The sequence below is a fragment of the Castanea sativa genome, chromosome 1 (genome assembly GCF_040712315.1).
Source record: "Castanea sativa cultivar Marrone di Chiusa Pesio chromosome 1, ASM4071231v1".
NCBI lineage: Eukaryota > Viridiplantae > Streptophyta > Magnoliopsida > Fagales > Fagaceae > Castanea > Castanea sativa.
The window spans coordinates 25858345-25883945 of NC_134013.1; the positions used below are offsets into that span (position 1 = coordinate 25858345).

Here is a 25601-nt window from a genome sequence, read left to right on the forward strand (position 1 = left end):
AGAGGAGGCGCATTTTCACATTTTAAATTTTTTGTATTATATAAATACATTACAATTTTAATGTGTGACGTCCACGTCATAGTGAAAGTAGACATTTTTTTAAATTTCAAAAATCACATATAATTTATTTTGTACTGAAATTTGCATATCTCTTTCCCTTTCAGTCACAAAGAGTCCATTAGAAAATTGCATTCTAATTGCGTAATTATGTTGATCATATTTGAATAATAATGTTGATCCCATTACAATTTAAATAGTTTCTTAACTAATCAACCAACTAGTTGAGTTACAAATTAAAAATGAATAACCCCAGTGGGGATTTTAACTTTGCCAAATACAAAGCTCAGGAGATATCTTGAAACCACTTACTATTATTTTACTATTTAGTACTACTATATGAAAGCTAATAACTACTACTACAGTACTACTTTGCTTGCTTCTTTTGAACATGATAACCCCACATACTGTAACACACCACGCATTCATTACACACACTTGGGAGTTGGGAGTCCTTTTAGTCTCTAACGCCCCACCACTCATTATTCATGTAGGAAATGCTATCATATTTCAAATAAAGAAAGAGAAAAAAGTTAGGAAAAAAAAACAGAGGGACCAAAGAGAGAGACGCAAGATCACAAGCTGCAACAGTTTGTCTATCTCTAACCAATTTCTAATGTTTTCACTTTAGGGATGGCCCTTAAGAATGTCTCCATCCTTGCCTATTGAATATACCTATAAACAGGAAAACTAATGAGCCATAATTGTAATCCCAACCCCAGAAGGAACTAGTGGGCATTGTTATCCCAACCTCATAATTGAACTTTTTTTTGAAGAGTTATAGTACATTTAGTGTTCGTTTGGCAAAAAGTTTTATTGTCTATTTTTTTTTTAAATTTCTGTGAAAATAAGTTACCAATTAAAGAATATATATTGTGTTTCATATTTAACTAATAAGCCCTCAGAAGGTACAAGATATTGAAAAAAAAAAAAAAACTCAATTAAAGAAGTATTTGTTATCTATTTTTACTACTTTTTAATGTAGTGGGGCTTTAGTGGATTGTTTCACAAGCAATGCATTCACACCCTTTACTATATATATAAAAAGGAGAAAGAAAAAACATTTTGAAATATCTTGATTCTATTGACTAAAATCTTGAAAATTTTAGAAGTGTTACAAAATATTCGAGACTCATGAAATATCAATTATTATAGTTTTTGTCATTGATGTGTTTGATAATAATTTTTCCTTTTAACTTTTAAAATTATTTATTTATGTACAATTTTTTAAAATACATTTTTAAAGGACAAATATTGTTTATTAACTTTCCAATGCAACAAGTAAATCTAATAACTTTTCAAAAAAGAAAAAGAAGTATATCTAAGATTCAAAACAAGCTAAGAAAAAAGCTACTTCGGAAGACTCTGGACCAAATTAATCGGCAGTTGGCAGCTTGGTATGATTGAAAAAGGGGACAAATTTAAATTTAAAAAAAAAGGGGGACAAACCCAATAATTCGATCGTAAATTTGAAAAAAAAAGTAGACAGTTATAATACATTGTGATGTACGAAATCTATTGGTTGAACCGTTGAACCAAATTCTTACTCCCAACACACTACAACCACATACTTGTAGAGCGACGAAGGGCTACTTAAAAGCACTACTACCACACATACATACTCTCAAACAAACCAATTAAGTTGCAGAACACAGAGAGAGAATGAAAGAATAAATATATTCGTGAAGAAAATGGCCATCTCTGTCTCTAACAATTCCTACACGGAGGAGTCTCAAACTTCACTATTGGAAGGCACGGTGGCCGGAGCTGTTGACTACAAAGGCAACCCTGTCCTCAGAGCCAACTCCGGCGGTTGGAGGTCCGCTTCTTTCATGATAGGTATAGTAAAAAAACTCGCACTACTCGTGATCTTGCATCTTGTTTAATTACTTTCAATGTGTTTAGGTGTGGAAGTGGCGGAGAGGTTTTCATACTTTGGAATAAGCTGCAATCTAATAACGTATTTGACGGAGCAACTAGGACAGTCCACGGCGACTGCAGCGGAGAACGTGAATGCGTGGTCTGGGACGGCGCAGTTGCTGCCTTTATTGGGTGCATCTATCGCTGATTCTTTTCTTGGTCGCTACCGCACCATCGTTATTGCTACTCTTATCTACATCGTGGTACATCGCCCTCAGTCCCTCTCTTTTTACTTTTTTTTTTTTTTTTTTTTTTACAAAATAAAATTTCTACTTTAGCCTAATCTAAGTCTAAATGTGTGTGAAGCTCCTTCCTAGATACTTGAACCTCGGCCCTTGCCCTACACTCCACAAGCATTTATATCTGTGAAGTGACCATCGCACCAAAAGTGTGCGGTAGTGGCTGGTTCTTTTTCGATGTGACCCACTTTCTTGCTTTGTTTAATAATATATGCATTCAATTATTCTCGGCTAGGATGGAGCGGGCCAGGGTTGATGTCTTCGTTTTGTCTTAAATTATTTTCGTCTCGTATAAATTTATTTCATATTTATTTGTCACAATCACAATGCGCTCTACATTTATTATTATTTTTTATTTATAAAATTTGTTTCATTAATATAAATATACTTAAATTATATTAAATTTATTACATCAAATCAAACTAATTTCTTTTTCTAAAAAAAATAAACTAATTTTTAGCAAAGATTAATTAAATAATATATTATTCAATGTGTTTAATAAGATAGTATCATAATAAAATATTTTTTTTAATATTTATGCATTTAAATACTTAGTATTAGTATTACAAATTAATTTTTTAACACTAATAAAGTGGATCAACGCTAAAAAGCCTAAACCTATCCTTACCCCACCACCATTACAAGAAGGGAAAAATACGTGCAAGATAGAGCGGGGTGAGGTGGAAAAAAAATTTCATCCCTCTTATATTATTTGTTTTCCATTTTTGGCTTCGAATCCTACTTGGAGGTGACAATTGACAATATGCGGCTCGATGCAAATAATTTTAACAGGTTTTTTCAATATTTTTTGTTGTTGGAATATATGTTATTTAGCACTTTTCATTTTCTTCTAATTTAAAAAAAAAATTTGTTATGTGTATTACATGCTTGTAATTATAATTATTTTCATTATTATTTTTATATTTTATTATCTCATTATGTTCAAACTCATTTTGAAACTTTTACTGGTTAGTGAGATCTTTACCTGTTATTTATTTATTTATTGTTAGTAACAAATTTGTCTAAATGTTCTTGTTAAAATCTATATTTTTATTGGTAATTCCCGACTGTTTCAACATTATGTTTTATACTTCTATGATGTTTTGACGATAGTCTTTGACGTGGATCGAAATGAATCACAGGGACTAGGCTTGTTGACCCTATCGGCTGTGCTTCCTTCTCTCGCTGATTGCGTTGACACCAACAATTCTATGTCACGTTGTTCTAAGCTTATAGTGATTTTATTCTTCTTCTCTCTATATCTAGTAGCAGTTGCGCAAGGAGGACATAAACCCTGCATTCAGGCTTTTGGAGCTGATCAATTTGATGGAGAAGATCCAAAGGAGCGGAATGCCAAAAGCTCATTCTTTAATTGGTGGTTTCTTGGTGTATGTGGGAGTGCCGCGGTTACAGTTTTGGCTTTAAGTTATATACAAGACAACCTTAGCTGGGGCCTAGGATTCGGAATCCCTTGCATTTTGATGATAATTGCATTGGCTATCTTCTTGCTTGGAACTAGGACTTACAGGTATTGTATCAAAAGGGATGAGACAAGCCCATTTGTGAGAATTGGTGGAGTGTTTGTTGTCGCAGTTAGGAATTGTCACACTACCCGTTCAACAATAGCTATTGAAGAGGAAGCTTGTGGAATGTCACACCATAGCTCTGAACAATTCAAGTAAGAGAAATGATTATCATCTTATACTTATTGATTCATTAGAAAGAAAGGATATTAGAAAAGCAAAAATCTCAATGAAGTAGTGTAGTTGTTTTCGTAGGTCACAAGACCATACACTTCCCAAATTTTCAACTCGTATTCATGAGAAATTATACAGTCTTCATGGTGGACCACGTCATTTGTCCATCATTCTAGTAAAAGACTCCCACCTATTTAAAATTACTGAGTCAATTTTCAGTTTTTATTTAAAACTTCACAACTTTAAATAATTGAAAGTCTTTTACTAGAATGGTAGACCACATCACTTGTCCACCACGAGGACCTTATAATTTCTCGGTATTCACATATCCTTTTAAAACCACTCAACCTATCATTTTTTATTTGGCATCTAAGTAGAGTCAGTTTTGTGTATATTTAGCATTTGAATTTGATTGTTTCATTTTGCCTTAAATTTCTTAAGTAATAAGAACATTTAAAAAAAAAATTCAAGAACTGAAATCCATCCATTTATTAAGATAAGAACTTAGATCGTCAAAATTAATAGACTTCCACCAGATTATTATTTGAATTATCATTTGTTAGGACGACTGCATACATTGTATATGCAAATGCTACATAATGCATTATTGCATAACCATGGAACTTTAAGACGATGATAGAATAAGTTCTAACGTTAATCTATCATGGTTTAGATGAAATCATATTTGAAAAAGTTGTAAATACAACTTCATCCAAACAATTATGGGAGATCCCTCAAACTCTTTGAAGGGAGTTAATAAGGTTAACTAGTTAAGAATGCTCGCCTTTAAACATTGAGAGATGAGTTGGAAACCTTACACATGAAAGAATCCTAATCAGTTTCGGATTATTTTTCAAGTTTGATAGCTATTGTGAATCAATTGAAAAGATGTATTGAGAAATTGGACGATGCTTGTATGGTAAAGAAAATCCTTTAATCATTGACCAACTCTTTGGATCTTTACAAGCCCATGAAGAAAAGTTTAACAATAAGGCTGCGTTTGTTTCGCCTGAAAACACTTTTAGGAAATTATTTTACACCCTTGTGTGTGTTTGGCAGCTGCATAATATACGGTCAAATGGAAAATACGGTACACGTTGACCGGAAAATAAACCCCTTTGCCTGTAAAATCGTTTACACTTTTATTTTACCTTCAATGAATTTCCGGTAAACACACCCAAAGAGAAAGAGTGAGAGAGAGCTCAAGCACACTCCACCTAAAGTGACTCCCAAGCACATCCTCTCTGGTCAGATTGTCGTCCTCGTCCCCTCCACGCAGATTCATACACCCGAAGACAAAGAGAGAGCTAGAAGGGAAAGTGAAGAAGACAACCTAACGTTCACCGGTCTGATCGCGCCGCAGGTTCATGCCTTAGCCTCACCGGATCGTCATCATCTTCGCCACAGATCTACACTGCCAATCAAGGAAGCTTTCTCTTCTCTCTTCCTTTCTCTATCCCTCTGACCAACCAAAGCCGAGAAGCTATCAAACCCACCCACGATCTCTGATCTACAAACCAATCTCGTCGTCGTTGCCTCCTTCAAAGCCACCCACCGATCTCGCCGCTATCAGACCCACCTGCCGGTCTTGCCGCTGTCAAACCCACCCGCCGATCTCACCGCTGTCAAACCCACCCGCCCATTTTGCCTCCTTCAAACCCACCCATCGATTTGTGGTCCTTTACCTCTCTCTTTCTCTCAATCTATCTCTCCCTCTCCCTCTTTCATGATTGGTGCTTATTTTTAAGAAAGATTGAATTTTTTTTGTTATATTTTATTGTTGATTTGGTTTATATATTTAGATTTCCTATTATAATATTTGTTTGGAAGCTGAGAAAATGTGAGAGAATGTGTTTTCTAGAGGATTTTCAGAAATACAACCAAACACCTTAAAATATTTTCTAAAACATTTTTTGTGATGTGACCAAACACCTCAAATCATTTTCATTTCTGAAAAAATATTAACTTGAAATCATTTTACACTTAAAATCATTTTACATTGAACCAAACGCAGCCTAAAAAGCAAGAGAATTTGGAGACTATTAAACAATACGATCTTCCCTTGAATGAGAAATGATGTCATGAAAGTACTCAAAGAAGGTCAAGACATAGACATGGTCAAGGAGAAGGATCCAAAGCAACTTACACCAAATCATGGAATACCTGGGAGATCCAAAGTCTCTCTCCCTACCCAAAAATTAGTCATTAGCAGCACCCCAAACTCAATATAAAAAGGCATCTCATTAGCTCAAAAATGACTAATTACGTTTTACCCTTGGAGTCGAAATTAAATTTTAAAGCAAAAGTCCATTAAAACAGCATAGATTCTTATTATTTTAAAACTTGTGGGTGGAAATATTGATACAGAGGAAGCTTCCCCTCTCCCCTTCATGGCCTTTCTCAATTTTCTCTTCTTGTTGTTTATGGGTCAAAATTTCAAACATGAAGTTCTAAGTGTATTTTATTCATTTTTGTTATCGTAATTTCGATTTCTCTCTTGTTAAAGCACTATTAGCCTTTGTTCATCACACATTTAGAATTTTGAGCTTGACTTTCAACAAATAGTCACTTCTAAAGAACCTAAGGGACGTTTTGGACCTATTCTTGAATTTCAGTCTATGTTGTAAAAATTTCCACGACAAGAGTGTAGGAGGAAAATCCTTAAAACAAGCTTAGAGTGAAAAAAGCCAACGATTTCCCATTTACTTATGCTAGGGAACACAATTGCATATATATGCATGTATCGGATTAAGAGATGTTCAACATAGATGACAAAAGTGAGAAGTATGTGTTCATCATTTATGACACAAGCTCTAAGAACTATACCAAACAATCCAAGAATCAAAAATTCATTGTTAGTAGAGATGTGGAATTTGATTAAGAATTGACATGGAATTGGAGCATGCAAAAAGAAGAGAAATATGGTTTGTTTCCTTTACGTGAAGAGGAAGAAAAATAGGTGAATAAAGTTCAAAAAGAGGCTACCACTCCACCTCTATCACTAACATATCCTATTCAAAAAGGTCTATAGTCATCATCATCAGTAAAAAGAAATTCTAGTGAAAGACCGAGGAGATTGAGAAGTCTCTGGATTCAACTGATAATATATATGATCTAACTCTCTTATATCTATTTAATTACTGATAGTGAGCTTGAAGTTTTAATTATCCAATACAAGATAGGATTTAGAGATATGATATAGGTGAGGAGATTAAGACAATAAAGAAGAATCATACATGAGAGCTAGCAACTCTTCCGCATGGGATAATGTCAATTGGCATGAAATGGCTATACAAGATGAAAAAGAATGCAAAAGAAGAGATATAGTGATTCAAAGCAAGATCGGTAGTCAAAGGCTATATCTAGCGTCCATTTATTGACAATGTTGAGATATTTGCTCCAGTTGCTTGTTTAGCAAAATGACTTATAATTTCTTTAGCTACTCAGAATAAGAGGACAATCGATTAGATGGATGTTAAATATACATTTTTCACTGGCTATCTTGAGGAAGAGATTTGTGTTGATCAGAAACCATAGGTTATGTTGTCAAGGGGCATGAGGACAAAGTTAAGTTGAAGAAAAAACCCTGTATAGTTTGAAACAGGAATCCAGAGCTTAGAATAACATAATTTCCAGATACTTTTAGTAGAACGAGTTTTGAAAATGTCCGCACGAACATGCACTTTATTGTAAGGTTTATGAAAATGGAAATATAAAGGTTCGGGATTTTGAAATGACTATTGGACTTGTGACCTACTATCTTAGAATTTAGATGAAGCTAACAAAGGATATGATTTTCATCTATCTAGAAGTTTGTGCTGCGGAAATCCTTAAGAAATTTATGATGTAAGATTGCAAGCCAATAAGCATCTCTGTGGATGTAACGTTACACTGCTAAAGCACGAAAACAAAGAGAAGGCAAATCCAAAAATTTTCAAGAGTTTGGTTCGAAGTATGGGATGTCTAACATGCACGATACCATACATTCTCTTTGGTGTCAGACTCGTTAGTCGCTACATAAAAGCATTGACTATGATTCGTATGAAGATTTCCAATAAAATTCTTTTCCACGTGGAAGCTATATTTGATTTTGGATTGCACTAATCACCTTTTATAGAGTTTAAACTTGTGGACTATAGTGGTAGTATTTGGGGTAGAGATATGGATGGTAAAAACAGTATGTATATATATGTGTGTGTGTGGGGGGGGGGGAACTTCCAAGAAGTAACAAATTATAACATTCTTGTCAAGTTGGGTATGTTGCTACAACCGCTAGTGTTTGTGATGGGATTTGGCTCAGAAGTTTATTAAAGGAGCTGCATTTGCCGCAAGTAGAAGCCATAAAGATATTTGTTGGCTATAAGTCATTGCTCTCTCTTGTAAATAAAGTATTGTTTCAAAATAGAAGTAAGAAACATTGATACCATATATCATTGTATTCGAGAATGTATTTGATAAAAACAAAGTTCAACTTGAGTTCCTACTGTCACACGATCAAGGTTTTAGATATACACACCAAGCCACTCAAATTAGACACTTTTTACAAATACTAGCCTTGGAGTGACCAGGCCCACCGGGGGAATTTAGAAGTTACTTGTTTTAACTAAATTCTCATTAATAACATGACTTATATGAATTAAATAACAATTGAGTCAATACATGTGAGAAATCTCTTTTATGTTAAGCTGAAAGTTCATAAATGTAATGACTTTATATAATATATGTAATCAAAATTGAAAGTTATATGGTGTAGTATATATGGCCCAAATATCTTTCTATTTGTAATTAAGAGTGAAGAAAAGAAATACAAAAGAGTGAAGAAAAGAAATAATAATACAAAAGAGTTTTTCTTGATTCCATTATATTTTCATTTGAGAGTGAGAGTCCCTTTGATTAAGAGTGATTTGAGTATGGGAGTTTACGTGTGTGAAGTTCCACCAACTTTCGATATAGTTTATTTTGGTCTTAATTGCAAATATACTATAATAAAAGGTTTTGAATTGCTCATTTCATTTACTAAACTAATAAAGAGGTTTTGAATTGCTTACTTAGACCAAAAGTTATCTTACATGGCAATTTGTACCTTCTAATGTGGCAGGTTTCTTAATAAAGCTTTGCTGTCTCCAAACCATCATAAAAAAGAAGGTGAGGTTTATACTATTAGTGAGGTTGAAGAAGCAAAGGCAGTTCTTAGGCTTTTTCCAATATGGGCTACAAGCTTGGTATACGCAATAGTATATGCACAAGCCTCAACCTTTTTTACCAAACAAGGGGCTACCCTAGACAATACACTTTTTCCAGGCTTTAAGATACCAGCAGCTTCATTACAGTTCTTTATCGGCCTAGCCATTGTTCTTTTCATTCCTGTATATGACCGTATTTTTGTTCCTATAGCAAGAGCTTTCACCACTAAACCCTCTGGCATCACAATGCTACAGAGAATTGGAATTGGGATGCTTTTATCTGCTGCTTGCATGGTAGTTGCCGCTCTAGTTGAAATAAAAAGGCTTAATACTGCTAAAGAACTAGGGTTGGTTGATAGGCCAAATGTGACTATTCCAATGAGTGTGTGGTGGTTGGTTCCTCAATATGTCTTGTCAGGAATTGCCGATGTTTTCACCTTGGTTGGTTTGCAAGAGTTCTTCTATGATCAGGTCCCAAGTGAATTAAGGAGTGTGGGTATTGCTCTTTTTCAAAGTATTCTCGGTTTGGGCAGCTTATTAAGCAGCCTCCTTGTCTCAGTCATTGAGGAAGCAACTGGTGGTTATGGTAGAGACAGTTGGTTTTCTAATAATCTTAATAGGGCACATCTTGATTACTTTTACTGGCTACTTGCTGGACTCAGTGTAGTAGCTTTTGCTGCGTACTTGTATTTTGCAAAATCTTACATTTATAAGAGGCCAAGCACAATGTAAATATAGGATCATTGCAAGTGAAGTTGTTGTAGCCGAATATATGGATGGGGAAATACATAAAAATGCAGATTTTATCTCACGAATACTGCACTATAAATATTGTAACCAAATTATGGATGGGGAAGTACATAAAAATGCAGATTTTATCTCATGAATACTGCAATATTAAATATTGTAAGCACGTAAGGCTTTCGTTTAGTTTAGGCTAGCATCTCTAGTTGTACAGGAGATATTTTTTCATCCTTTTTTATTCCAGAAGCTCAAAACTTCTAAAATTGAAAACTAATAATAATTAAGAATTCGGGATGCTTAGGGCCTGTTTGGGTGTAAAAAAATAACATTTATCACTCTTCACTCAAATATCATCACTCATCACTCTATAACTCATTTTTTATCACTCAAAAATCCTCAAATATCTCCAAAGCCAATTTGGCACCTAAGTCCATTTTGTTTTCAACTCCAAAAACTCAAAATTAGGACCCACACTCTAACATATACTATCAATGCACCAGAACCCCTGGCCGCCCTTCTTTACTCCACTTACCCCAAAACCAAACCAGAGTTCTTCACTACAACTTTCTCACGAAAATGGTCCTGAAAGAATAGAACAAATAGCATAGGCTTCAACTACAACATTTTATTGCAAGGTATAAGCAAGGATCGTCCTTTACTTATTTTTGTTAATATTATTCCAAAATATTCAAGACCATATTAAGTCTTAAGATTATGCTGTCGACTTTTTTCAGATCAACCTACTTGGGTCAAGTTATAATTTAGGCATCTTTGGCATAGAGTAAAGGCGCTGTTTTAACTTGCATTTTGGCTGAAATCGGTACAACTGAGAAAAATGGAAAAAAAAAAAAAAAAAAAGCATCCAAACCAACAAAGCAATGAAGAAAGATTGCGGATCCCAGACTCCTCAAAGTGCAGCAACTACGCAGATCTCCACCATTGTGACCCAGCGACGCCATTGCTGGGTTTCTGGCTTTTCTTTAAGATTCGGGTGGTCTTTGGTTGGTGGGTTTCGTTCCTCACAATTACTGGGTTTTTGGGTTATCTTTAAGATGGAGAGCTTCAGATGGGTATCGTTGTTCTTCAGTTAAAAAAGGGAAAAGTAAAGATAGGACAAGAGAGAAAGGAGTAAAAAAATTATGAATAAATGTTGGTTTGCTACTGGGCGAAGGAGAAAGGAGAACGCAAAAAGAAGAAAGGGAAGAGAAAGAGAACGCTGCTGGAGAAAGGAGAAAGAAGAAGGAGAGAAAGAGAGAGTCGTTAAGGCTGACTTGATGTAGACATGACCTGACGCAGGTCCACAAAGATGCGTGTATTTAGAGTCCGTTTGGATAAAACTTATTGCTGAAAACTGAAAACACTGTAGCAAAATAATTTTTTAATATGTAAAAAAATACTGTTCACTCTTTTTTTTACTGTTTATATGCCTTGGTGCACTGTTCATGCCCCATGAACAGTGCACCAAGCGCTGGTCTTTAAAAAAAAAAAAAAAAAAACGCAAACGCAAGGCAAAACGGGGATCCAAACGGGCAATTAGAGGGCGTTTGGTTTCAACGTCCACGTCTTGCGTTTACGTTTTCGTTTTTTTTTTTTTTTTTTTTTCAGCGTGTCTGTCACTGTTCATTGGCCATGAACAGTGATTTTAGGCCAATGAACAGTACTTTTTGGCATGAACAGTACTTTTTACACATTTAAAAATTATTTTGCTACAGTGTTTTCAGTTTTCAGCAATAAGTTCTATCCAAACATACTCTTACAACCACTATTACTCGTTTTCCATAACTTGAAAACATCAAAATGATGTTTTCAATTTCCATGACTCAAACTCATTTTTTTTTTAGAACTGAATTATGGAAATTATGTTAAGAAACTAATCCAAACAAACCACCTTGCTGTGGGACCCACAAAATTTGGAAACTGGGTGATAAAAACTAAGTATTGGGTAATGAAAACATTAAAACCAAACAACCCCTTAGTGGCATACACGATCATACCAACACCAATGCACCAAATTCCATCAGAACTCCGTAGTTAAGCGTGTTTGGATGAGAGTAGTACTAGGATGGATGACCTCATGAGAAGTCCTTATGTTGCGCCCCGTTCTTTTAACTCGTGTTGCGCCCCTTTCTTAAAAAGTTCAATTTCAAAACACATACCTTAGAAAAATAAAATATATCTTTAATTCTCTCCCAAGTTGAGAGCCTTTTCCCTTTTGGGTCACCTTTTCCCTTTGGGTCATCGCCATCGTTTTTGTATAGGACTGTCTATCTTAGAGCATTCACAGCAGTGGTTGTAAATTGCTATATTGCTATATTTTAGCTTCTCAACCACTAAAACTGATGATACAGCAGTGGAGCTATAGCAAAAAAATTTTTGCTTCCAGCTACAGTGCACATCTATCTTTAGATGTGCACTGTAGCTCAAAGTTAAAAAAAAAAATATTATTTTATTAAATTTCTCTCTCTCTCTTTCATTTAAAAAATGTTTTCTCTTTCTTTCTTTTTCTCACTCTCTCCGACTTCTCTTCCTTCTTCGTTTTTCCTTCTGTCTCTCTCTTTTTTTTTTTTCTTTTTTTTTTTTCTCTCCCTCATCTACTCTCTGCTTTGCCGGCCTGTTCTTCGTTGACCTGTTCTTCGCCGGTCCTCGCCGACCTGTTCTTCGCCTGTTGGTCGCCGATCTTCGCCTGTTCTTCACCTGTTCGTCGCCGATCTTCGCCGCCCTGTTCTGCGCCGATCTTCGCCGACCTGTTCTGCGCCGATCGTCGCCGACCTGTTCTGCGCCGATCTTCGCCGACCTGTTCTTCGCCTGTTCGTCGCCGGTCTTCGTCAACCTGTTCTTCGCCGATCTTCACCGACCTGCTCTTCGGCGATCTTCACCGACTTGTGGTGTTTTTTTGTTTTGTGGGTGTATTATTTTAGTGTAATAGAAATATTATTTTATTGTAATGTTTATATTATTTTAGTGTGTTGAAAGCTAAAATAGATCCACTGCTGTATCATGTTTTGTAAAATGTATCGGTAAAATAGATAAAGTAACTTTTTGTAGAGCTAAATTGCTAAAATTTTAGCTCCACTGCTGTGGATGCTCTTAGTCCCTCTTTCAATCCTCCAAACCTTACTTTTGTCCTTCCCTGTACTTCCTTTTACAATCACATTTCATTTGTTGGTTAGCCGTCTTTTCAATCCTTTACTCTGCTTCTTTCTTTTCTATTAGCATCATTACATCATACCATCCCAAGGCTATGCATGCTTGAGGCATGTCCCTGATGGTGCCTAGTCAACCATTATCCTTTGTTTCCTTGTCAAACTAAATTAAAACAAACATCCCCTTTCTCTTACTTTGTACTTTCTTTTCTCACCTTTTCAAAATTTTCTTGTCTTCTTCCCCTAAATACCTACGCTTTCCTAAGGTCCACATAACCTGGTTTTGTAAGAGGTGCACTACACTACTACTAGTGCATGCAACTCATTCTACCTCCTATCTATGGAGACTGACATTCAGGCCAGAAAATATGGCTAGATGGATAGCAGCGACTCAGATTTCAATATTGATCTATTTTCTGAAAAACAAGAATCTGACTTGCTCTCTAGTGAAGACAATGAAACACCTTTTGCAAGACATGGTCCTCTAGTTGACCCTGATCATGAGGAAATTGCAATCCAACGCAACTTCTGGAATCTCTGTGTAATAGGTTTTATTCTGGATTATAGAAAGTTCTCGGTAAGTCATCTACAACATATCATTGATAATGCATGGAGAATTAGAGGGACAATACAATGGTAGGTAGAGAATCTTACTTCTATGTCATACACTTTGAGTTTGAGGAGGACCTCATCCACATTTGCAAGGAAGGCATGTGGGCTGTTGTTGGAGCTTTATTGGTGTTAGAGAGGTCTCCAATTGAATTTTATTTCTGTTTGGGTCCAATTTCATGGTCTACCTTTGGAATGCCAATACCCTGAGTTAGCTAAGAAATTGGGTCACATGATGGGATTACTTGAAAGAGTGGATTGGGAGGATAAGATACCACGAGATATTAGGTTTATGCGTGTGAAGGTCAAAATTGATCCATTGCTTCTGGTAATTGCTGGCTTCATGCTAAGGTTGGATGATGGGTCAAGAGTGTGGATTAAGTGCAGATACGAGAGGGTTCATAATTTATGCACAAAATGTGGTCTTATTGGTCACACCCGTGGTCAATGCACCCATTGCATGGAGGATATTGAAGTCATGCTATACAGACAGAGACTCAAAATTCAAGACCTTCACCAAGTTTAGTACAAGTTTGATGCCTTACAGCCCCAATTCTCAAATGATCTTAGAGCTTTTCATAATCGTAGAAGAAGGTGGACTACCCAAATAAGGTATGGCATCTACTATCACCCAAATGAGCACGCAAATCCAAATCACCCAATTCCCAACTACCTTGATCCTAATACACCCTGTACACCACACTCACCTCATGCAACTACACCAACATCTATTTCCAAGGCCCTAACATCTACCCTAACCCTATACCCCCTACCTTTCATTTGTTAACCAACATTCCCATACAAATGACTCAATCCTTCACTCAGCAATCAACCTTCTCAACATCAACTCCACACACTCCCAAGACTCAAGACAAAGACCCCCTACAATCACCAAGGAGATGCAATTACAAATGATGCAACCAAAATTCAAATAGTCCCACCCACCCCTGCAAATTCACCCAATTCAGATACTCCCAACCCTATGGACAGCCAGTAAACATGCAAAATGCAAAGCTTGGAGATAACACTGATACCCTATTTCCCAATCCCCATCTAAACCAACCAAACATTAATTCTAACAATGCAAGCTTCTCAACGAGACCTCCTTGGCTACCTCCTAGTGAATCAAACCTTAAATGGACATGGATAGAAGGGTCTGGACCATTCATAACAAATGGTCTAAGAAATCATCCTCAATTTGAAGCTTCTGATACTGAGAGTGACACCACGACAGTGATGTTTAATCTGGACAAGTTGAATGAGGAAAGACCAGAAGCTAGACAGGATCCAGGTTAGGCTAAGGGTTGTATTCCAGAGTCCCCCGACTCTTTCATTGAGTCTTTGGCTCAAAGGGTAAACAGCGGGAGGTTTAGATTTGAATTAAGGGGTTCAAATTATGGGCCAAGATTGATTGATCCACATAATAGGGAGGCCCACAATAGAATTGATACAGGAATCAACAACAACATCCATGATCAGAACTATGACAGTCAGATACCCCAGCAAAACATGCACGTAAGCCCAATTCATGAGGAGGAGCCCGTTAGTGCCGAGCCCACAGTGGGGGACTTAAGCCCATTTTAACTTCTCAACTTAGGTCCGAGTCCCCCATCTTTCACAAGCTCTGTACCATCATCTCCAAAACATACTTATCTCAGTTGCAGTGAAGCATGGGATTCAACCACAGAGATTGACACCATCATAGTAAGTTCCATGAAAAGATTTAGAAAGGAAATTGGGAGGTTTGGCAGAAATATTAAACAAAGATTATGCTGTGCTTTATTTGATGAAGAGGTTCTACAAGTGCGTACTCTGATAGCACCAGCATTATCTTTAGAAAATTGCAATCCTGTTTTCCATGCTGAAACAAGTTCAGGGCTTAGGGAAGTTGGCCTTCAACAGTTTCCCAATCAGCCATGAAGATCTTAAGCTAGAACTGTAGAGGGCTGGGCAATCCCTCTACAATTCTGCAAAGCCAAAAAAGGCCTAAGAGCATAAGCCAGACATTATATTTCTAATGGAGACAAAGTTGGTTCAAAATAAGCGAAGAAAGATTTTGGAGAAATGTGGGTTTAGCAATGGATGGGAATATCTAAGGGAAGGCATGAGTGGGGGATTGCTTCTTGGTTGGCATCAAAATCTGAACCTGAGCATCCAATATGGCTCAAAGCACCTAATTCATGCTAATCTTCTGGACCACAAGGGAAGCTTTTTGGTTGGAGCTAAAACAGTTGAAAATCCTAGCAAAACTAATTTGGCTTTGCATTGGAGACTTCAACCAAGTCCTATCACATGAGGACAAATTTTCTTTCAATACTAGAAGTATTGTAGGAGCTGATTCCTTTTTAAATACACTTAATGAAATGGAGTTGTGTGAGTTAGAGGCTAAAGGCCAAAGATTCACATGGATGAACAAGAGAGAGGATGAAGCTTTTGTTATGGAGAAATTAGAAAGAGCCTTTGCTTCTGTGGAGTGGATAAACTCATACCCCCACTATGTTTTGTATAATCATACTATCCTAAGATCAGACCTTGGGTCTATCTTATTGGATTTTGAAAAGCAGCAACCCTTTAAAAAAAAAGGCCTTTTAGATTTGAGAGAATGTGGATGACACATAGTGAATATAAGGCAATGATTCAAAAAGCACGGGAAGTTCATACACTAGGGTCAAGAGCTTTTAAACTCCAGCATAAACTAAGCAATGTTAGGAAGAGGGTCATTGAATGAAATAGAACAATTTTTGGAAAGGTGGAGAAAGAGATTTAGGAAAAACAACTTGAGCTTCAGGAAATACAAAACAACATCCAAACCATAGTTGATGTTAGGAAAGAAAGAGACCTTAGAGAAGAGATTGAGGCTTTGATGACTAGGGAAGAAATCATGTGGGCACAAAAAGCTAGAAGTGAATGGATTAATCAAGGTGATAGAAACATCAGATATTTTCAAACAATAGTAAGGCAAAGAAGGGCTAGAAGAAAAATATCACACCTTAAAACTGAGGATGGATCTTTCACTGAGGACTTTGAGGTCGTTGAAAACATGTTTGTCAATCACTTTAGAAATCAATTCACTGAAACAGAACCAAGGTCTCTTCAATCTCTTTCTGAGGAACTACACCTTCTCCCTATCCCTAAATTAGACCAACACCAGGAAGATACCCTTGATAGGCTTGTAACAGAAGAGGAAATTGTAAAGGTTGCCTTCCGAATGGGATCTCATAATGCCCCTGGACCTGATGGGATTCCTGCTTTCTTTTACCAAGAATATTGGGACATTGTAAAATAGGACATCCTTCAATCTGTCTAGGCTTTTTTTCCATTCTGGCTCCCTCCTCAAATCCCTAAACCATACTTTCCTTACCTTTATACCCAAGGTGAGCAACCCTGAAGAGGTTACACAGTTCAGACCTATTAGCCTTTGCAATGTCACTTATAAGATCATTTCCAAAACCCTTGTGAATAAGTTAAAACCTCTCATGGACAAGCTGATCTCACCTTTCCAAAATGTTTTTATTCAAGGTAGAAGTATCACTGACAACATTCTACTAACTCATGAAATTTTTTATACCCTAGAAAGGAAAAAAAGGAAGGAAAAAAGGTTTTGGGGCTTTGAAAATAGATATATGCAAAGCATATGATAGAGTTATCTGGACCTTTCTTAAAGCTGTCATGCTAGCCATGAACTTCAATACCACTTGGGTGGAGTGGGTTATAGAATGTGTCACCATAGTAAAATATGTCTTGCTTGTTAATGGCAGCCCTTCCCAAACCTTTCAACCAATTAGGAGTATTAGACAAGGTGATCCCATAGCCCCTACCTTTTTCTGCTATGTGCCAACATTCTCTCAATTGTTCTAACCCAAGCTGAAAACAGTAAACAAATTAAGGGTGTTTCCATTGGAAGACAGGGTGTATCTTTGACTCACCGTTTATTTGCTGATGACTCCCTTTTTTTTTCTTTCAGAGTGACCATTCCTCCCTTACCAATCTAAAAAGGATAATTTTGTGGTATTGCTCTATCTCGGGTCAATGCATAAACTTTTCCAAGTCAGGCCTATAATGCTCTCCTAACATTTCCTATAGTGACCAAGAAAACATTGTAAACCTATTACAAGTCAATCTTGCTCAGCATCCGAGTAAGTATTTGGGCATTAATTTCAAATTTAGAGGTAGGAGAGTGTGTGACTTTCAGGATATAGTAAATAGAGTACAAACCAAACTTAAAGGGTGGAAGGCCAAACTCTTGTCTCAAGCAGGTAGGGCAATTTTAATCTCATCAGTCCTACAATCTATGCCACTTTACACCTTCTCCTGTTTCAGAGTCCATGCAATTGTATGCAACAAGTTGGATGCAATTGTTAGATCCTTTTGATGCGGGCATGATCTTGGAACTCAGAAACTACACTTAGCGAATTGGGAAACAATCTGCAAACGTAAAAGGCAGGGTGGTTTGGGGTTCAAAAAATTCAGCCTCTTTAACCAAGCAATGATAGCAAAACAGTACTGGAGAATACAAAGCAACCCAAACTCTCTTTTGGCTAGGACCTTCAAGACAAAATATTTTCCTAGAAACTCTTTAAGAGAGTATCAGCCTAAACCCCATCATTCATGGATTTGGAAAAATATTACTGAAAATCAATCCCCTCTTCTGCATCAAGGCCGGTGGATAATTGGAAATGGAGCCCAAATACCTTTATCTCATCCAGATTGGTTCCAGTGCTCAAACCAAGTCCTTAGGGAACATAATCTTAACAATGGCACAGTGGCAGACCTGATTGATAGTCAAACAAAGTCTTGGAAATGTGATTTGGTAAGAAAGATATATCACCCTCCCATTGCCTAGGAGATTCTTCAGATTCCTTTGCCTAAAATTCAGGGTAATAATGACAAGCTTCTTTGGAAACACTCTTCATTATAAAGTAAATCAGGCTTACAGACTAATCCACCAAGATTAGAAATAAGCTACCCCTACAGCTCAGAATGTTTCAATCCTAGCCCCATCTGTTTGGAATTTTTTCTAGAAAGTGAAATTACCCATGAAAGTGGTCATGTTTATTTGGAAATTTCTGCACAATTTTTTGCCTACTTGTGAAAATCTGAGGAAAAGAGGTATTCAGGTAGTAGGGAAATGTTTAATGTCTGATGAAATGGAAGAATCTGCAGCTCACCTCTTTTTGAATTGCCCCTATGCAAGAGCCATTTGGCATGGATCGAACCTAGGATTGAGAACCTCTGAACTTGAGTACAACTCTGCAGAACAGTGGCTGAGTCAGTGCATAATTTCCAAGAAAGATTTGGAGCAGAGCAGATTGACTTACTTGCAAACTATTTTCAGCACACTTTGGTCAATTTGGAACCATAGGAATATGGTTCTGCATCAAGGACTAATTCCATATCCTATTGAAGTCATTCTAATCTCTTAATCTCTTGTTTGCAGATATAAGAAAGCCTTCAATCACCACCAAGTGCAGGAATCTAGGCCAAGATTAAAGCAAACCAGTCCAAGCATCCCTCATCAGAATTGGTAGATAATGATCAAAGTGGCGACAAGCAAAAATAGAAGAACTAGGAGATATGGCTTTGCTTTTGATGCTACTGCTATGGATGGAACTACTATGGTAAACAGTCTATATACATGACAACTCAGGAAGCTTTTGTAGGAAAAACTGGTTTTGTATCTCATACAAAACACATAGCGAAAATAACAAACAAGGATCTATTTCATTCATGATTGATAACATGTACTATGTAAATTTTAGAATTTAAGAATAAAATAGCGTACCTTGGTGTGGAGAAATTTAAAATAAAGATTAGAAGCACTTGGAAACACTTTTAATCTTCACTCCAATTTCACTTTACACTCAAGATGTGTGGTCTTTCAATCAGTTTTCAAGGGAAAATGATAGAGTGTCTCACTCTAACATACACACCATTTTACAACGATGTCTCTCTTTTTCTTTTTCTAATAATATTAAAAAAAATTCTATATGTTTCTCCCTTAATAATTAATTGATTATCTAATTAGGCTGACCTATTGGGCCTTTCCAATTGGGTTTTAGTGTGTGGCTTAGAGTGGGACCAAAAGGGACCAATAAGACACTAGTTCCAATAGGCCTTGGGCTTTTCCGTCAATTCTTGACAAGTCTAAAATTACCATTAATTATATTTAATACCACTATATAAATATAATTGTACTCTAGGCCTTATTAATAAATTATATCCCAAAACTTTATTGTACATGCAACTCTTTCATAAAATATTCGTAGTAACACAAAGTCATGAATGTAGACTACCACTTTGTAAATTACTACATCTTATCCTTGAGTACCCGGTTTAATCCTTTAAAGTTATTCACCATATATCTATGAAATCTAATTTCACAAATATATACTTTAGTAACTTCTTACCAAAGTGGTTAGGCCTAACTCTCTAAATAACTGAACTCATTAAACTTATCTCAAGGGAATATTTTATATCTCCATCAAGAGACTATGAATTACATCTTGAGAATATATGTTCCATCAACACTAAATGTGGTTGCCCAACATACTGAGGTTTTGACCATTACTTTAGATCTCACTCCTGATATATCAAAGTAACATACATTTCATGATCAGGTCCATTATGCTCTCAGTATTAAGAGTTCATGTAAATAAAAGTCGTGAGATTTATTATTCATTTGACAGTCGTCAGGAGAATAATAAATTTCACAACGATCTAGTTCAATATATCTTAACTCTTAAAATATATCAACATATCAACTAGAAGTCTCCACTTCCATGATCAAGACAAACCATCTTAATTGATATGTTATAGTCTTCACAAATGAAATGTCCAATTTCATCACTGACTACGAACTAAAATTATAAGTTTACAAAGAACTTGTGATTTATATCTTCTGTGACTTTTCACATAAATCACATACTATGCATCTCATGGACTATATAATAATATCTCAATATTCATGTTACAATTATTTTAAATAATAATAAAACAACTTTATTAATCACAATATTAAGTTATACACAATGTCATACATAATGTCATACATAGCATCACACAATAGGATTTAAGGGTACTAATCCTAACAATCTTCCACTTGCCCTAAAGACTATTGTGCACTAATCTAACTCTCATTGCTTCCAAATATGACTCGAAAGTCCTTTGAGGCAAGGTTTTGGTAAAGGGATCTACTAGATTATTCTTTGCTACCACTACGTCTCCATGAGCAACAATGTCTCGGATGATGTGGTACTTTCTCTCAATGTGCTTTCCTTTCTTGTGAATTCTTGGATTTTTGGATTGAGCAACCTCTCCACTATTGTCACAAAACAATGTGATAGGAACTTGCTCCATTCTCACAACACCAAGATCATAAAGGAATTTCTTGAGCCAAACAGCTTCCTTTGTTGCTTCACAAGCAGCAACATATTCTGCTTCCATGGTGGAGTCCGCAATACAAGATTGCTTAACACTCCTCCAACTTATGACTCCACCTCCCATGGTAAAAACACAACCCGATATGGATTTTCTGAAATCTAGATCCAATTGAAAATATAAATCTGTATAGATAATGGGAATCAAATCCTCACACCGATAAACAAGTATATAATCTCTCGTTCTCCTACGATACTTGAGAATATGCTTTACAGCTTGCCAATGTTTTGGTCCTAGATTTGATTGATATCGACTGACCATGCCAACTGAATAACAGATATCTGGTCTAATACAAAGCATGACATACATGAGACTTCCCACTGCAAAAGTATAAGGAACTTATCTCATCATATTTTCTTCCTTTTGAGTCTTAGGTCTTTGGTCGTCAGACAGAGGAACTCCATGTCTAAAAGGAAGCAATCCTTTCTTGGAGTTTTGTATGCTAAACCGTTCTAGAGCCTTATCTATATATCCAGCTTGTGATAAGCCTAACATCTTATTCTTGCGATCTCGCCAAAGCTTGATTCCTAGAATAAAGTTAGCTTCACCCAAGTCCTTCATATCAAATTGGCTTGATAATCAAACTTTAACCGATGACATTACCCCTACATCATTCTCAATGAGTAGAATATCATCAACATAAAGCACTAGGAACATTACTACTTTATCTCGATGTTTTTTGTACATACATGGTTCATCAAGATTTTATTCAAAACCAAATGACTTGATTACTTGATCAAATCTAATGTTTCATGACCAAGATGCTTGCTTAAGTCCTTAAATGGACCTTTTCAACTTGTATATCATATGCTCTTGGTTCTTTGCTATGAAACCTTCCGGTTGCAACATGTATATTTCTTCTTTAAGATTGTCATTAAGAAATGCAGTTTTGACATCCATTTGTCAAATCTCATAATCATAATAAGCAGCAATGGATAAGAGAATTCTGATAGATTTAAGCATGGCTACTGGCGAAAAAGTTTCATCGTAGTCAATACCTTCTTTTTGTGTATACCCTTTCGCCACTAGTCTTGCTTTAAAGGTTTCAACATTTTCATCTATCCCTCTCTTTCTCTTGTAAACCCATTTGCAACCAACAAGTTTAATGCCATTAGGCGTCTCTACAAGATCCCAAACTTGATTGGAATACATGGAATCCAATTCAGATTTCATAGCATTGACCTAATGATGTGCATCTATATCATTTATTGTCTCTTCTTAAGTGTAAGGATCCGATTCAGCTTCTTTGGAGATAGCTTCATAAATTTCTCCCAAACCTATAAATCTTATAGGAGGCCGAACAATTCTCCCACTACGACGAGGCACCTGTGTACTAGACATCTCATGAGTACTATCTTGTGGTGTATCCAATACAGCCATATTATCCCTAGTTTTATCCAATGGTTGTTAATTTAAAGATTCATTCATTTCAGCCAATACAACTCTACTTCTAGGAGTAAAATTATTGATATAGTCATTTTCTAAAAATTTAGCATTTGTACTAACAAAAACTTTGTTATCATTTCGACTATAGAATAAATAACCCCTAGTTTCTTTTGGATAACCCACAAACAAACATACTTCTGATTTTGGTTCCAACTTATCAGACTTCCCTTTTAGTATATGTGCTGGACAACCCCAAATGTGAAGATATCTCATACTAGGCTTACGCCTACTCCATAATTCCATGGATGTTTTGGGAACAGATTTTGATGGAACTAAATTCAAAAGATGTATTGTTATATCTAATGCATATCCCCAAAAAGAAATTGGTAAAGTTGAGTAACTCATCATGGACCTAACCATTTCTAGAAGAGTCTTATTTCTTCTTTCTGCTACACCATTTTGTTGAGGAGTTTCAGGTGCAGTCAATTGGGAGACAATCCCATTTTGAATTAGGTAATCCTTGAAATCCCCATGAAGGTATTCGCCACCTCGATCAGATCGAATGGCCTTTATGCGTTTACCCAATTGATTTTCAACTTCAACCCTAAACTCTTTGAACTTTTCAAAGGTTTCGGACTTTCGTCTCATTAGGTACACATAATCATATCTTGAGTAATCATCCATAAAAGTGATGACGTACATCTGTATGAACTAATTCAAGCAAGTCTTGGGCTCTTCTACCTTTTGCATTAAAAGGTCATTTAGTCATCTTACCTTTCAAACAAGATTCACAAACTGAAAATCCATCAAAGTCCATGGGCTGTAAAAGTCCATCTTTGATTAGTCTTTGAATCCTATTTAAATTAATATGACTCAAACGTAAGTGCCATAGATATGCATCACTAGTAGAAGGAAACTTTCTCTTTAATGATTTTACATGAGAGCTACTATCTAATTTAGAATTGTATAATTCATGCTTATCAGGAGTTAAAATATAAAGACAATCCACAATATTGCCAGAACAGATAAACATTTTATCCTTCTTTATTACAACATTGTCCTTTAGGATAACACAATATCCATGTTTACCTAAATAAGTTGCAGAAACTAAATTCCTACGAATATTAGGTACAAATAAACAGTCTTCCAATATTAAAACCTTAGACTCAAAGCATAAATTAACAATACCAACAGCTACAATTGGAATTTTGCTCCTATCAGCCAAAATAAGAAACAATCCCCCTTCATTCAGCTTTCTGGTCTCCTGAAACCTCTGCAAAGAATTGCAGATATGATTAGTACAACCTGAATCCACACACTAGGAATCCGTGAGATTCTGTACCAAATATATTTCAAGAAGAAAGGAACTTTTCATACCCTTATTCTTGGCAGCTTTGAACTTTGGACAATTCCTCTTCCAATGTCCTTTCTCACCACAATGGAAATACTTTCCTTTGGTTTTTTTTCCTTTGTCAGCAACCCCTAAAGCAATTTGTTTACCATCTTTCTTAGTGAACTCCTTTTTCTTTTTCTTCTTACCCTTGCCTTTCGACTTAGGATGAGAAGTAGAAGTTTCACCCACATTGGCTTTAACACTAGCAGTACCAAGGATGCCTTCCACCGCCACTAACTCATTCATTAATTCAGACAAAGAATAAATCTTTTTATTCATATTATAATTAAGTCTGAATTCCTTGAATGATTCAGGTAGTGACTAGAGTATCATATCCACTAGGGATTCTCCATCAATGTTGGCACCTAAAACTTCTAATGTGTTCAGATTAGCAATCGTCCTAAGACAATGCTCCCTTACTGAACTTCCTTTAGCCATTTTGGTATTATAAATTTGTCTCATAGTTTCTTGTCTTGCAAAACGGCCTTACTCACCAAACATCTCCTTCAGACTTAGTATTATGTCCGAAACTAGTTCTACATCCTGCATTTAATGCTGTAGAACATTTGAGATAAATGCTAGAATATAGCACTTGGCCATCTCATTAGATTTTTGTCAACGATCATATCGCTGTTTTTCCTCAAGAGGAGCATCTAATGAAGGAAAACTAGGACATGGTTGAGTAAGCACATATTTGTGCTCTTCAACTGTAAGAACAATGTCCAAATTTCTTTTCCAGTCAACATAGTTGGATCCAATCAGTTTGTTTTGATTAAGAATAGCAACAAGTAGGTTAAATGATGCCATGATAAAATCTGAAAAAAATAAACATGAATATAATAAGTAAACTAGACATTATCAATTTAGCATATAAATATATAGTATGGAACCTTAATAAAACCATAATATAAAATATGCAACGACAACCCAATCCCAGATTTAAAATTCCTTGGAAGCAAGTAAATTATAAACACTATGATTGATTGAGAATTATTCTCATTATTAGTGTTATCATGATAACTCTTATCAAACACTAATAATATGTCGTATTTCCATTAGCCTCTAAGTAATAATGACATAGCTCCAAAGGGAGGTTAACATTAAACTCAGTCTAGTGTACACCATTGACTGAATTCTATGTGAGTCATTAAGTAACTTCACGGTAGCATAGTCGTTCTTAATGTAAAAACACATATCATCCATCATTAAGAAGCATATTCTGTAGTACCATGAATTAAACACCCTCCGAAGGGAGCAAGGTATATACGCCAAGGCGAGGTGCTTAATCATTCTACTATAAACCGTCAATGGAGACCGTAAGATCCAACCCTTGTATCTCTCTCCCACTAAATGTTTTAAATTAAAGGTTTTTAAGATCAAGAACCATAATAATGCTAGAAACCCTTGAAAAACATAATCCTAATCTCATTAGGAATAAATTTCATTAAACTAGCATTAACATATATATATATATATATATAACATAATATAAACCCATATTACATTTAAAAAATTCATGTTATATTATATATAATATAATATACGGATTAATATATGTAATATATAATTATTACATTATATATTTTATTATATATAATCTATATACGGATTATTATATGCAAATGGAATTCTTTATATGCATGCAAGTTGGCCATCAAATCCGTATAAACTAAAGCACATCATGGCAGTTATACATTGCAATGAAGGACAAGCAATGTGTTAACATTCAAGTCATGCAATCCGTATCATTATTACATAATATAGTAATACAAATGCATGATGGTCAAGCCATG

General features: G+C 35.8%; 2 protein-coding genes and 1 pseudogene across 2 annotated transcripts; all 3 read left to right on the forward strand.

The window, feature by feature from the left end:
* Nucleotides 1–1632: 1632 nt before the first annotated feature.
* Nucleotides 1633–9967, forward strand: LOC142643827 (protein NRT1/ PTR FAMILY 5.10-like). The gene is made up of 4 exons (XM_075818543.1): nucleotides 1633–1896; nucleotides 1963–2180; nucleotides 3359–3894; nucleotides 9012–9967. The coding sequence occupies exons 1-4, from the start codon at nucleotides 1749–1751 to the stop codon at nucleotides 9826–9828; spliced, it is 1719 nt and encodes a 572-aa protein (XP_075674658.1). The 5' UTR covers nucleotides 1633–1748; the 3' UTR covers nucleotides 9829–9967.
* A 1853-nt stretch (nucleotides 9968–11820) lies between these two features.
* LOC142623000 (5S ribosomal RNA) lies at nucleotides 11821–11939 on the forward strand (annotated as a pseudogene).
* A 1420-nt stretch (nucleotides 11940–13359) lies between these two features.
* LOC142623662 (uncharacterized) lies at nucleotides 13360–14118 on the forward strand. Its single transcript, XM_075797104.1, has 2 exons — nucleotides 13360–13560; nucleotides 13729–14118. Exons 1-2 carry the CDS (start codon nucleotides 13360–13362, stop codon nucleotides 14116–14118), a joined length of 591 nt encoding a protein of 196 aa, XP_075653219.1.
* Nucleotides 14119–25601: the final 11483 nt, after the last annotated feature.

Excerpts from the sequence above, each read along its gene's own strand:
- LOC142623662 (XM_075797104.1), top strand. The coding sequence starts at position 13,360 with ATGGATAGCAGCGACTCAGATTTCAATATTGATCTATTTTCTGAAAAA. Across the intron at positions 13,561-13,728 it reads TGGATTATAGAAAGTTCTCG|AGAGGTCTCCAATTGAATTT; the intron begins GTAAGTCATCTA and ends TATTGGTGTTAG.
- LOC142643827 (XM_075818543.1), top strand. The coding sequence starts at position 1,749 with ATGGCCATCTCTGTCTCTAACAATTCCTACACGGAGGAGTCTCAAACT. Across the intron at positions 1,897-1,962 it reads GTCCGCTTCTTTCATGATAG|GTGTGGAAGTGGCGGAGAGG; the intron begins GTATAGTAAAAA and ends CAATGTGTTTAG. Across the intron at positions 2,181-3,358 it reads CTACTCTTATCTACATCGTG|GGACTAGGCTTGTTGACCCT; the intron begins GTACATCGCCCT and ends AATGAATCACAG.